Genomic DNA, 13,206 nt, shown 5'->3' on the forward strand with positions numbered 1-13,206 from the left:
CCATTCCTTTGAGGACAATTACTGCTAAAATAGTAGTAGAAAACTTAACCCAATTCTTTACGAGATATGGATTACCATTTGAAATTCAATCGGATCAAGGTTCTAATTTCATGTGTAAGATATTTCAAGAAGGTATGGGTAATTTGGGTATCAGACAGTTGAAGTCTTCTGCATATCACCCACAGTCACAGGAAGCTTTAGAGAGGTATCACCAAACTCTCAAAACAATGATTAGAACATACTGTCACGAATATCCACATGACTGGGATAAAGAACTAGACTTCCTTTTATTTGCCACCAAAGATTCATGCATCTACAGGCTTCAGTCTTTTCGAACTGGTTTATAGACATGAAGTAAGAGGGCCTCTAAAACTCACCAAAGACAGATTCTCAGAACAAAGGAATGAATCTTCGATACGAGACTATGTATTTGTGTTCCGAGAAACGCCAGTGGGATACTTTTCCAAAAAGCTAAATCGACACCAAATAGATATTCAACAGTGAAAAAAGAAACACTGGGCTTATTACTAGCTCTTAAGCATTTTGAAGTCTATGTCTGCCATGACTACAGAGAGACCCTGGTCTATACTGATCATAATCCCCTAGCCTTTGTGGAAAAGTTCAAAAACCAGAAGGCCGGACTATTCCAATGGAGTTTACTGTTGCAATCTTATCACTTAAAGATTATCCACATTGCGGAAATTTTTCTATTGCCGATGCTTTGTCTAGGATTTAACTTTCCTTTGCGTTATCTGATGGCACAAGGCAGAACTGTATTAGCTACAGGTAAAGAGTGAATGAGATTGAGTGTGTAAATGTGTTGTAATTTTTTTTCCATCTTCTGTTTTTTCCACACTTTGCATTTGAAAACAGCATTTCATTCCTTCAAGGATGGCAGTGTTATGAAAGTGCTTCCATTTTTTGTTAAATTTTTTGAGGACTCATGTTTAAATGGAAATGGATTTGATTTTGGAAGGCTGAAGATTTAATAGATACTGGACTTTGTTTTGTTGTTGACAGTTCTCTGAAAGGACACTGAGATGTTATGTTTGAAAACAACCTTTACTGGATGTCACATGCTTTACAATAAATACACAACAGAAACCTTGTGTTCTAATGAAACATCAGAGACCTGAAACGTTAACTCTGCTTCTGTCTCTACAGATGTTTCCTGACCTGCTGAGTATTTTGAGCACTCTCTGTTTTTATTTCAGAAATCCTGGGTGGCCTGGGGAAGATGTTTACCAAGAAGTGACATGTCAAGATTTATGAGTAGTCAGGAGGTTCTGACCTGCTGTTTGGGGTTTCGCTTCTGAGATATTGTTTTGGTTCAATTGGGGTGTGGACATTGTTTGAAAAGCAGCTGAAGATCAGCCTGTTAAGTAAAAAACACCCAGCTCATCTTTCCTACACATCTGAGAGGTTCAATGTGTCAGCTCCTTTTTACTCCTGTCTTTGAAAAAACCAGTGTGAATTCAGTGTGAGAACCGAAACCCTTGATGCCACTTTTCTCCTGAGAAGCTGGAAAAAACCTGCCAGATTAATTCTCGACGCTGCCTGAAAAAAACTGCTCCAGAAAAGATCCCCATGACCTGTCTACCTGTGCTCGGACACAAGACCAAAAGGGACAACTGACATCTTTCCATATCCTCTTTTTTTTCTCTTCAAGAATTAGCAAATATTTGGCCAAAGTATTCTTTTTTTCTGTCTTATTTTAATAACGGAGCTCTGCAGAGAGAATTTATTTTTTTCAGTGTGTGGGTGTTTGTGTGTAGGCCATTTAAAAAAGGAGCTTTCATATTTCAATCCGTGTGTCAACACTTTGCTTCATTACTGGATAAGTCTTGTTTTTATAATAAACTGATAATTTTGTTGCTAATTAAGAAACCTAGTAGGTGTATTTTATTCTGGGATAAAGAGTGTATGCTTGACTGTATTAGTAACTGGGTAAACATTTAAATATATTGTTGTGACCTGTGGAGAAGTGGAACTAGAAAAGACAGTGCTCCTCCCACCTCAGTCATAACACTGGCCTGAAATTTATGTTGCACAGCGGCGGCCGTAAAAGATGGCAACTCGCACACGCGGGCTTTACTCTGCGGAGCTGCCGCGATATTAAACACGGTGGCTCATTTACATGGCCGGGGTGGAGCGCCCTCCCTGATGACGTGGAGGGGACAGGCGCTCTGTCCCTAGCAACAGTGTCTGGCACCATTGTGCAGGTGCGACACCATTTTAAAGGACTTCAAGCCCTTACATGTTATTTGAATTTTTAAAGGAATAGACACATACACTTCAATTGAAAAAATTAAGAAAAATTTCAAGCCTCTCTCCCCCACCTCTAATGACCAAACAATTCATTCCTTGCCCTCTCCCCAACAAAATATTTAACTTTCACACCAGACCTTACCCCCCAAAGGTCACAAGCTTTAATCTTTACCCTTTCCCACCACCCCCTAGACCAATTAAAATAGTTTGACCCCACTCCCACACTGAGGAACCAACCTGCACCCCTCTCCCCACCACTGTTCCGTCTTACATCACTGGTCGGAGATCCGACGGCGCGGGATAGCAGGCTACCGACCACAGTATTAGAGCGAAACTGCTGGCGGGACGAGGTAATTCATTAATTGATTCATTTACATTTATTAACTTTTTAAATGGGGGCCTGACGCTGCATGGTGGGGAGGGTGCCACCACGAGGCCTCGCCACTGCCGGCAATATGGGGCCAGGCCTTCCTGGCGTCGAGGTCCGTGGCAGACCTCTCCGGGAGGCATTTTCCGCCCAGCTCCCCACCAATGTCAGATGTCAGTAAAACTCAGCCTACTATGTGCACAATAACACCTCCTAGTCTATTGCCTGTACTCAGAGGTGACGTATCATGTTGGCATGATACCCAATGTTGGGTAAAGAGTTTTAGGTTTGTGCAAGTAAGATTATGTGCATTTTACATGCCTTTTATGCCAATCAGTACTCCAAGGAATATACAAATGAGCTGACCAAAATAAACTATTGGTGGGTGCAAAGCTTTCTTCAGTCACGTAACAAAGGTGCAAATTATATGGAAATACACTTCCTCTGTTTCTGTACATAAAGGCACTGTCTCAATCTGTACACAAGATACTGTTGCAACCAGGTGAGAAAGGGGTCTAGGAGTTCCTTTTGGCCTTCACCTGGTCTGATTGTAGCAGGCAAAGAAATGAGCACAAACAGGCTTTCTTAGGTTTAAAGAAGAAAAGTGAAATTTATTAAAACTTAAACACTAATTCGGTTAATGCCTATGGATACATGCCACGCCACACACTAGCATGCATATGCGATCTGCATGTAAATAGAGACAGAAAAGATAAGTAGAGAGGTTTGAGGCAATTGCTGAAGAGGGGTTTTTGTTACTGTGCTTTGAGCTCACTGTAGTCCTTGTTTGTAGGTAGATCTTGCTTTTTGTTGGGGCCCAGTATTCTTCTTAAACCTTGTTCACTGTAGGAGACGTTTTTCTCTTGGGGTTCGTATGTCTTCAGTGGATTCCAAAGCTGGTGAGAACGAGATGAGAGCAGACAGGAGAGAGATGTTCTCAGTCCAGGAACAAAGCTTTCTGTGTTCAAATTCTCTGTCGCAAGTTTAAATTCAAAAAACCCAGGTTGCCCAGCAGGTTAGTCATGTGACTAAGAGGTGTGACCACATCCATTTGTGTATTCGGCCATCATAGCAGTCAACCTGGAATGAGAGATCCTCTGCCATCATGTCTGGTAATCAAAAGTCCGTTGTGGATTAAATTGAAGCAGGGAGTGGTTCCTTTGTTCCAACACTGTCTGCTAGTATGCAAAAAAAAAGTCTCTCCAGCCAAGGATCCAGTGTTGCTTTCTTTTTAAAATGCAAGTTCTTTCTTTACTCCAGTAACAGTTTAAAATCAATGTGCATGCGGCAAAATTAATGTGCCTCATTCTTGGCAGCTGGGGCCCTGCATGACAATACTCAGTTCTAGCAATTCATATTTCAGTTAGCATTTCAGTATAGCAATTTATTTTGCTAATCCTTACTCAACGATGAAGATCTTTAGCTCCATTCTTGGAATAGTGAACCTATCTGTATTAACTCTGCTTTTTTTTTTAGCTACACTGCGAAGGTTTTTGTTAATGCTATGATGATTAAGGTACCCGTGCTCTGGCACTCTGTGTCAGCATTAAACACTCACAGGTCAGATATACAAATCTACTCCTTACTGTCTCAACAGTATATCTGAGTTTCAACTTCAAAAGACCACTCCATGATGCTAGAAATTAGGAATATGTGTAGAATATTATTACGAGTGTTTCTGTATTTTTAAGTTTTTTTTTGAGGACTCATGCATTTTAGAGCTGGACATTGGTTTCTTTTGGGAAACTGAACAGACTCCATGGATGGGTTTTACCAGGGTCACTGAGAGGTTTGGCTTTGAAAACAAACAATTATTGAAAGGATCAAGGAGTGCTAAAAACAACTACTGGAAGGCACCTGTTTACAAATAATTACCCAGCAGAGGTTTTTTTTTGACTTGGGGAAGATGTTTACAGAGAAGTGTCAAGATTTATTGAGGTCAGGAGGCTTGACTTCTGGAATGTTTTTAGTTTCATTTTGAATTGTTGTAAAAGGCAGTTGGGGATGAACAGTGGTTTGAAAAGGAGTTGGAGAAAACTTGCCAAGATGAACAAAGCACCCCAACTCAGTCTGTTCCAGCTTTTTGAAAACAAAACTGCCAGGTTCCATCTCTTGAGAATCTGAGAAACAAGTATAAGAAGCATATGAAACTGTGGCTGCATTCCTGCTGGAAGGTGGATATGAAACTTCTGTTGCTGCATTTCCTGGGAAGCCTGCCCAAACTGATCTTCAACGTCGCCTGAAAAGAACTGTTGTAGGAAGATGCCAGTGACAGCAGTCTATGTGCATTTGGATGTCAAACCAAAACAAATGACATCTTTCCATATATTCTCTTTCTTCAAGAATTAGCAAGTATTTAACCCAAGTGTTTCTTTTGTCTTTTTTTTGTAATGGAGCTCTAAAACGCAAATCCCTTTATTTTTCTGGTTAACCGGTATATATATGTGTGTGTGTGTGTGTGTGTGTGTGTGTGTGTGTGTGTGTGTGTGTGTGTGTGACTAAGGTAAAAAAGGAACTTTAACATTTCAGTGTGTGTTTATGCTTTACTTCATTACTGGTTAGGACTTGTTTTATAATAAACTGATAATTTTGTTGTTTATTAAAGAAACCTGGTTGGCGTGTTTTATTCTGGGATAAAAATACGGTTAATCATAGACTCTGTCAGTAAGTGGGAAAACATTTAAATCTATGTTGTGACTTGTGGAGAAGTGGAATTAGAATAAACAGTGCATTCCCCCCCCCCCGCCACCCCCCACCTCCCCCATCAGTTGTAACAATATATAGAGATGATATTTAGCTTGGAATAAGGTAGAGGATTAGATTGATATTGTAAGTTTTGTTTCACTAGAAAGAAGTGGAATGAGTATTTTGATATATGACAATTATCCCAGTTGCAGGGGAACCTATAACCCAGGAGCCGGGGCGTGGAAGAATAACTGGATAGATATCTAAATAAACAACCATATTATAGAGTTGTGTGAATTCATGGTTGTCCAACATATAGCCTGTGGGCCAGGATCCAGCCTACCAAAGGTTTCCACCTGGCCTGCAGATATAAACTGTATCCGGGGCCGTTCCGCATCCACATCAGGGGTCCGTGAATGGAGTTGAGAAATTTACCTTTGTCAAACCGGCTTTTAAAAAACATTACAGTCAGTTTCACAGCTGACAGCTGCTGACATCGGGAGCAGCGGTTTCACAACTTCAGACGGACTTGGGGTTTTCCAGCAGGTTCTGAATTTTTTCTTAAATCCCCGAATTGGTCTGAAGTTGGGAAACGGCTGTTCCCAATGTCAGTAGCTGTCACCTGTGAAATTGACTTATGATCATTTAAAAAAAATTGACCAACCATCTGCTGAGCATTCCTGCCCTCTGCAACAGTCAGAGAGAGCAGGGGGACAGAGAGAGAAAGGGGGAACAGAGCGACAGAGGAGGGAACAGAGAGAGAAGGAAGGGGGGACAGAGACGGGGGCAGAGAGAGAGAGAGGGGACAGTGAGAGAGAGGGAGGGGGGAAGAGAGGGAGACAAAGAGAGAAAGGGGGGACAGAGATAAAGGGCGGACAGAGAAAGAGGGGGGACGGGGCGGGGGGAACACAAAGTGAGCACGACACAGAGGTGGGGAACAACACAGAGAAGGGGGAACAGGGTGAGACAGAGACAGAGAGAAAGGGAGAGAGAGTGATCAAGATCACTCCTGACTAATGGCATCTATCTGGAATACACTGCATCGCTACATCAAGTGTGCGGGCAAACATTGACTACTTGTGCAAGCAATAAAATGCTAGGTATCTCACTAAATCAGTGTCCAACATAGTGAAGAGAAAGTAAGTCAATAAATTAGTCTTCTCTTTTAAAGCTTCTTCACAAAAATGTACATTTGTTGTTTTAATTCATAGTAAGATACATTTTTAATGCCTTTATCTTTCTGAAATTGTCTCACTGGCCCCCTATGCAAGACAAACATTGTAATGCGGCCCCCCATGTGAAAAGGTTGGACAACCCTGTGTTAGATTGTCTTTTAACCTTGTTTAACAATGCAGTTTTGGAACCCCCACAGCTCTATAAAATTAAGCCCTATGTGTGCTAGTGAATTTGAGAGGGCTATAGGGTTCGCGGCCATTGTTGGATTCTCCCAGGTACAGAGTGCCACGACTGCAGGCATCTGGCCATTAAGGCTCCTACAGATCAGCCAGTGGCCTTCATAAACAGCAAAGGCATCCAACAACAGGTCTGCAACAACTGTAGAAGGATCTTGCAGGTCTGTACAAGGTTCCCAGAAAGCAGCCATGACACCTACATATTTCGGAGGTCCCAAGTGCCAGAACCTTTCCATCCATCTGCGCCTTCAGGGTTGGATACTAGGTTAACCGCTGGGAACATGGCTACTGACACCTATGAGGAACCCATGCAAAAATGCATTGGAGAGGTACAACACCTGCCACGGTTCAACCTGAGAAACCATCGAGCAACCATTGGTTGCTCAAGATGAGATTCTGTTGCCTGGGTTGATCTGGCGGAGCCCTTCAGTATGCTCCAGCCAGGGTCTTGCGTATCATCATGGTCTGCTGTGCACTGCATAACCTGGCACTACAGAGAGGGTTGGCACTGACCACTGAAGACATTGTGAAGTGCGATGCCTCCTCTGATGACAAGGATTTGGAGGAGGATGCTGCCCAGGTATTGCAAGATGAAGGACCCTAGGGACAGTAGGAAAGGCACCATGAAATACGCACTAGGGAGACTTGGGATGCTCTTATACAATCACATTTTCTATGGTTCTTACCACCTTCTGGAACCACTCTAATAAAGCCTTATCTTTAAGCAGCCCTGTTGTCACCTCCTTCCTTCAGCACCCAGGTGCACATTGCACAGTGTCAAAACCAAAGCGTTGTTAACTTGCGTCTTGGTCCCTCGCATCCAACCCCTTGAGAGGCAGGGTCTACATGAAGTTGCAACAGTCATCAACAAAAAGAAGGAGATGTAGTGAGAACAACGCATATCTTTATTCCGCATGACACCAAGCACAACACCATTCATCTTGAATGTATCTTCACCTGTGAGCCCCAAAGTGCATTTAGGTGCTCCTTTTAAATCTTTTCCATGTGCTCCTGTGTGCTGCTGCCCCTGCACTGTCAGCTTAGATGGAGGCAGACTGCTGACCTTGCTGCCCTATAGCTTGGGATGACCTCGACAGCTGTCCTCTGTCTGCCAGAGGCCTGGAGGGCCCAAGCACACTGAGGGGCTCCTGCACAGGTGCTGGACCCTCCTCATCATTGGGGAAGATGGTGGCGCTGGCATCACTGGTAGAGGGGCTGTGGAGCTTCTGGCCACACCAGGAACACCATGAGAGGAGCCCCCAGATGCAGAAGCAGTTGCTCCTCCTCCCTTGCAAGACCCATTTGTACCTCCCTGCTGACCTGAGAGGGATGAGAAGCTGGTGCAGAGTTCAGGTGCCTCGTCTCCCTCTCGCCGTGCCACTGCTGCATTGTACTTATGGACAAGATGAGGGTATGCAGGTCTGCACGCATCTCTGGCAGCCACTGAGTGGACTGCTGGAGCAGGCTCCCCATGAGAGTCACCAATCCTTCGATGGAGGAAGCCACACGTGCACCAGTCAGAGACACGGCAGTACTCAAGGCTGGGATGGACTGCCTCTGGCATCTCTGCCAGATGCTGCCTTACCTCTCACTGCAGCTGCAGCATCTTCCATGTTGCCATTGACTCCAGAGGTACATCATCAGCCTGGGCCTGGCCTCCACAGTTCTCCGGCTGTCAGTGGCCTCGACTGTTATATCCTCCATCTGTTGCTTGCACATGTCGGTGATGTGCTCACCAGGTTGTGTGCCTGAATCTAGCTGCAATGGATGGTCACTGACGTGACCGTATCTGCACTGGTGGAGGGTGTGGAGGAGTGAAGAGACGGTGCACCCCCTGAGGTTCCCTCCTCTGCCTCGGAAGCAGCCAGGTGTCCCCCAGTCTCTCCAGCTATTTATATAAAAGCAAAATACTGCGGATGCTGGAAATCTGAAATAAAAACAAGAAATGCTGGAACCACTCAGCAGGTCTGGCAGCATCTGTGAAAAGAGAAGCAGAGTTAACGTTTCGGGTCAGTGACCCTTCTTCGGAACTCTCCAGCTATTTGTTGCTGTCCAGGGGCATGGTCTACATGAGAGAACAGATAGATTGAAGGCTTATGGGTTTCCCATTGCGACATTCCAACCACACCCTCCTGTAGAGCTCCATGTATCCAGAGGTGGAGACATGAGCACCATGGCTTGTTTGTGCCATATACACCCTTGTGCCCCAGGACAACTGCACTTACTCTTTTGGGTGGACACCCCTGACTCACCATCTGCTATGGAGCAGCTGCCTTGCTGTCCTGACAGTTCCATCGCATCCTCTTCCAGTGGGCTCACATCGTGCACATAAGGCAAACCACTGCCAGTCTCGGTCTGCTCCTTTCCGTTGTGTGCTGTTTTTTTCCTGTAAACACAAAGAGATGCAATTTTATTCCACCAGCAGGGACAGGCGCAGCATCTATGCTAGTGGTAGTTCAGCGATCTATCAGGAGGGCATGCAAATGCCTCCTTCATGCGGCCACTCTTGAGGGACTATGCAGGGGAGTGCACTGACAAACAAGCACCTCTCACCAAGGTGCAGCCATGCCTCAGATGGCATTTCCAACTCCCTAACCCCATTGCCCACAGTTGGGTGGTCACACCCTCTCCACCAAACGCACTTTCTCCCTCTGCCACAAGCTCGGCCCAATGGATCTCTCACTTTAGAAGACCACATCAGGTCATTGATCCTTTTCTGGCACTGGATCCAGGTCCTGAGGATGACCCCATGACTGCTGACCTCCTCTGCTATCTCTGTCTAAGCTTGCTTGGTCAGGTGGGCTCATCTCTGGGAAGAGGACTTCCCGCCTTTCTCTTGCAGCCTGGAGGAGAGTCTGGAGGTAGGCACTGCTGAACCATGGGACCACCAGAGGCCTTCCTTCAGCCATTGTGCCTGCAGGCTTCTGATCAGATCCTTGGCAGTACTGAAGGCAGGGGCTCTGGAAGAGCAGGCAGCAGCTCTAGAACACCAGGCAGCAGTCAGGCAGGGGTACTGGAACAGCAGGCGGCAGTCACGCAGGGGTACTGGAACAGCAGGCAATAGTCAGGCAGGGGTACTGGAACACCAGGCAGCAGTCAGGCAGGGGCACTGGAACAGCAGGCAACAGTCAGGCAGGGGCACTGGAACAGCAGGCAACAGTCAGGCAGGGGTACTGGAACAGCAGGCAACAGTCAGGCAGGGGCACTGGAACAGCAGGCAACTGTCAGGCAGGGGCACTGGAACAGCAGGCAACAGTCAGGCAGGGGTACTGGAACAGCAGGCAACAGTCAGGCAGGGGCACTGGAACAGCAGGCAACAGTCAGGCAGGGGCTCTGGAACACCAGGCAGCAGTCAGGCAGGGGCTCTGGAACACCAGGCATCAGTCAGGCAGGGGCTCTGGAACACCAGGCAGCAGTTAAGCAGGGGCATTGGAACAGCAGGCAGGAGTCAGACAAGTGTACTGGAACAGCAGACAGTATTGAATGCTGGACAGACAGCCCTTTAAATGTGGTGCCAGGAGATGCCACCTTTGCTGCCTCCATCCTTTCACTGGATGGCGCCTGCGCCTCCAGACTCTTAATTGGCCAGCCAGTTGTGTTCGGCCGGCTGCTCATTACCCCAACGGAAGCCGCGTCCGCTTCCAGTCCCACCATCGGAACCTACAGCCAACGAGTAAAGTTCGGCCGATGTCTCCTTGTGTGGGATGGTGTCATATTTTATTTTATAATGCTCCTGTGAAATGCCTTGGGACACTTTATAACATTAAAGGCATTATATGAATATAGTTGTTAAAGTCCAGCTACCTGACCCGAACCCGATGGGACCCAACAACATGTGTCAGGTTCGGGGCGGGCTGGGTTGCACTTCCGGGTCCGGCATTTGGGCTCAGGTCAGGTCGGGCCGGACACGCTCTACCACAGATAAGTGGCTCCACTGTTAGTTAAATTTTTGGACTAGAAAGGTGGTTTTGTTACAGTTATTTAAGCTTGTGCGGATCAGCAACAAAGTGAAAAACGGAAGGGAAGTTAGCTGATGTTCGGGTCGGGCGCGGGAAAAAATGGAATGACTCGGGCCAGGTCAGGCTCGGGTCGAATGTGGTTCTGTCGGGTTTGGGTCGGGTGTTTCCTGCAGACCCGAGCAGGCCTTTAATAGTTGTTGTTGTTGTTAAACCTGTGCAGATTATTTTATTTTAAAACATAACCTAAAAACCTAACTTCTCCCATGAAGAAAAAGAAATCATCAAAAGGACCAAAATGTAATAGGTTCAGTTCCCTGTCACCTCCCATATGCAGAATGAATTCCCAATCTCACCATGTCACATGTGGAATTCCTGAGCAGAGGTGAAGTGCTTCCTTGCAAGGAAGGAGAGTGTCATTCCGAGGTTGCAATGTCACTTCTTGACAACTTTGTGGAGGTTTAATGACAGCAAGCTGCTTGACCAACCTCTCAGATATAGGGCTGAATTTTACAGAACACCCCCGATATTGTGTGTCATGGAGGGGGTTGGGGGGTGCCGGAAAATGCCTCCGGCAGAGGCTTGCCGGGGCCCGGCCCAATATTGCCAGCGGCGGTGAGGCCTTATGGCGGCCCCCCCAGCTGCTCGGCCATGGGAGCAAAATTTAAATATTTAAAATAATTTAAATTAAGGAATAAATTACCTTCCCACTCCTGCTGTCTGTCCCGGTGCGATATTGGTGCTGGTGGCTGGCACTCCCACGCCTTCAGATCCCCATCCAGGGATCCGAGGTGGAACACTGGTGGGGAGGGGGGGCAGCAGGTAACTTTCTCAGTGCAGGGAGGGGTGGGAGAGCAGCGTCAGAGTCATTTCATTGGTGTAGGGGATGGTGGGAAGGGGTAAAGAAAGTTTATGAACTTTGGGGGTGGGGAAGGTCAGGTGCACTTGGTAAGTGTTTTTGTGGGGGTACTTAAGTACTTAATTCCAGGCTTATGGGGGCGGGGAGAGGGTCAGGGTCAATTTATTTAATATTTTAAAAGCACTATATCTTTAAACATTTAAATGGAAATGTAGGGTTGAAGCCCTTTGAAAATGGCCTCAGCGCCTGCGCAAAGGCAGCTGACACCATTGCTAGGGACAGACTGCCTGCCCCCGCCACGTCATCGGGTGGGTGGTCTGCGCTGGATATTTAATCGAGCTGCCGCACTTAATATTACGGTGACTCCACAAAGTTGTTTACTTCCGCTGCTGATTACGGCGGCGGAAGTATAAATTTCAGCCCATAGATTTTGCATGATCTGTAGAGAAAAGTTTAAGGGTAAATCACCTCAAAATCAGCACTAAAGAATTTTTTACCCAATGTTAGCCCAATTTTGCTAGTTTAGTTATCCAATTTATAGCTCTGTAAATTGTATTCCACTTCATTATGTAGCCCTTGAACTTGATGCTTTGATTTATGGCAGGAACCTAATATTTACCTGGCTGGCACAGAAGAAGGTTATATTCATAAATGTTCATATTCTTATAATGAACAGTTCCTAGAAACCTATGGAGTCCACAAGGTATGTGACATTTAAAATACAAAACTCAACTCAGCTCTACCAATGATTCAGTTAATAATTGCTTTGCTTATGTGATCCCAGCTGTGCTGTTGATGCTAATTCAACAAGGGTGGCAGGAGTGCTGAGTGTTCTGCATCCCAAAAGGAAGGTTTAGGTCACTTCTGCCTCATACCCACCTCTACCACAAGACTCTCCTGGAAAGCCCCTTCGTCACACTTACCTGAGTGCTGACTAGTTGCTAAGGGATGCCTGATATTCTGGAGACAATCAATTACTTCCCATCCACCTCTAGCCTGGAACAGGCAGAAAGTGTACCAGCAGCATGTCAATGAGGCCCAGTGATTGAGTTAATTAAGGCTTCATAATGCTGCAGGAGAGCAAGAAACTAACTGAGACCAGCGGTAGCCCACTGGAAACAAGCTAGCAGTTAAAATCATACCCCTCCTTGTTACCCCAATGTATTTGACATTTCTCTATTGATGCCCCCTTTAAAAAGAATGGAGGAATGTTATTAAGTGTCATTCATTTGTATTGCAAACAGTTGTGTTTTTTTTCTGATACCTTCATTCTGTTAATACTGCATACTTTTTTCATGTAGTCTAAGTCAATTTGGAATTCTATGCAAATGAGAATTATGTCCAGATTCTGCTTTAAAATGGAACAGCAGCAAATGAAATGTGTAATAGCCCTGGAATTATGACAGGGTTCCACCAGTCTCTCACTGTAACTCCCTCAGAGATTGGGAGAACCCCCCCCCACCCCACCCTCCCCCCAGGACAGTGGTGTGAATGGGCATTTTCAGCCACTTGTGCCATTTCTATGGGGGGTTTTATCTATTCTCCCACCAGAGTTAGAGATCGACCTGTAGAATCCCAGTTTTTCTGAGACTAAAATGCTGTTAATTGCCAGATTGACATTCTGAATTTAACAGTAACTGCATTGAAAAGTAGATTGCA

At 45.7% G+C, this 13,206-nt stretch overlaps 1 protein-coding gene across 2 annotated transcripts in view; it reads left to right on the top strand.

Annotated features, from left to right (window-relative positions):
* dnai4 (dynein axonemal intermediate chain 4) overlaps positions 1-13,206 on the top strand; it is a 209,672-nt gene that overhangs the window by 191,516 nt on the left and 4,950 nt on the right. The window contains exon 14 of one of the 2 annotated variants that reach the window (XM_068037286.1): positions 12,152-12,250. In XM_068037286.1, the coding sequence (XP_067893387.1) occupies positions 12,152-12,250 (99 nt within the window). Of the gene's footprint in view, positions 1-1,214; positions 1,770-12,151; positions 12,251-13,206 lie in introns of those variants that run through there. The other variant, XM_068037287.1, reaches the window with a different exon arrangement.

This window comes from Heterodontus francisci, chromosome 8 (genome assembly GCF_036365525.1).
Source record: "Heterodontus francisci isolate sHetFra1 chromosome 8, sHetFra1.hap1, whole genome shotgun sequence".
Classification (NCBI taxonomy): Eukaryota; Metazoa; Chordata; class Chondrichthyes; order Heterodontiformes; family Heterodontidae; genus Heterodontus; species Heterodontus francisci.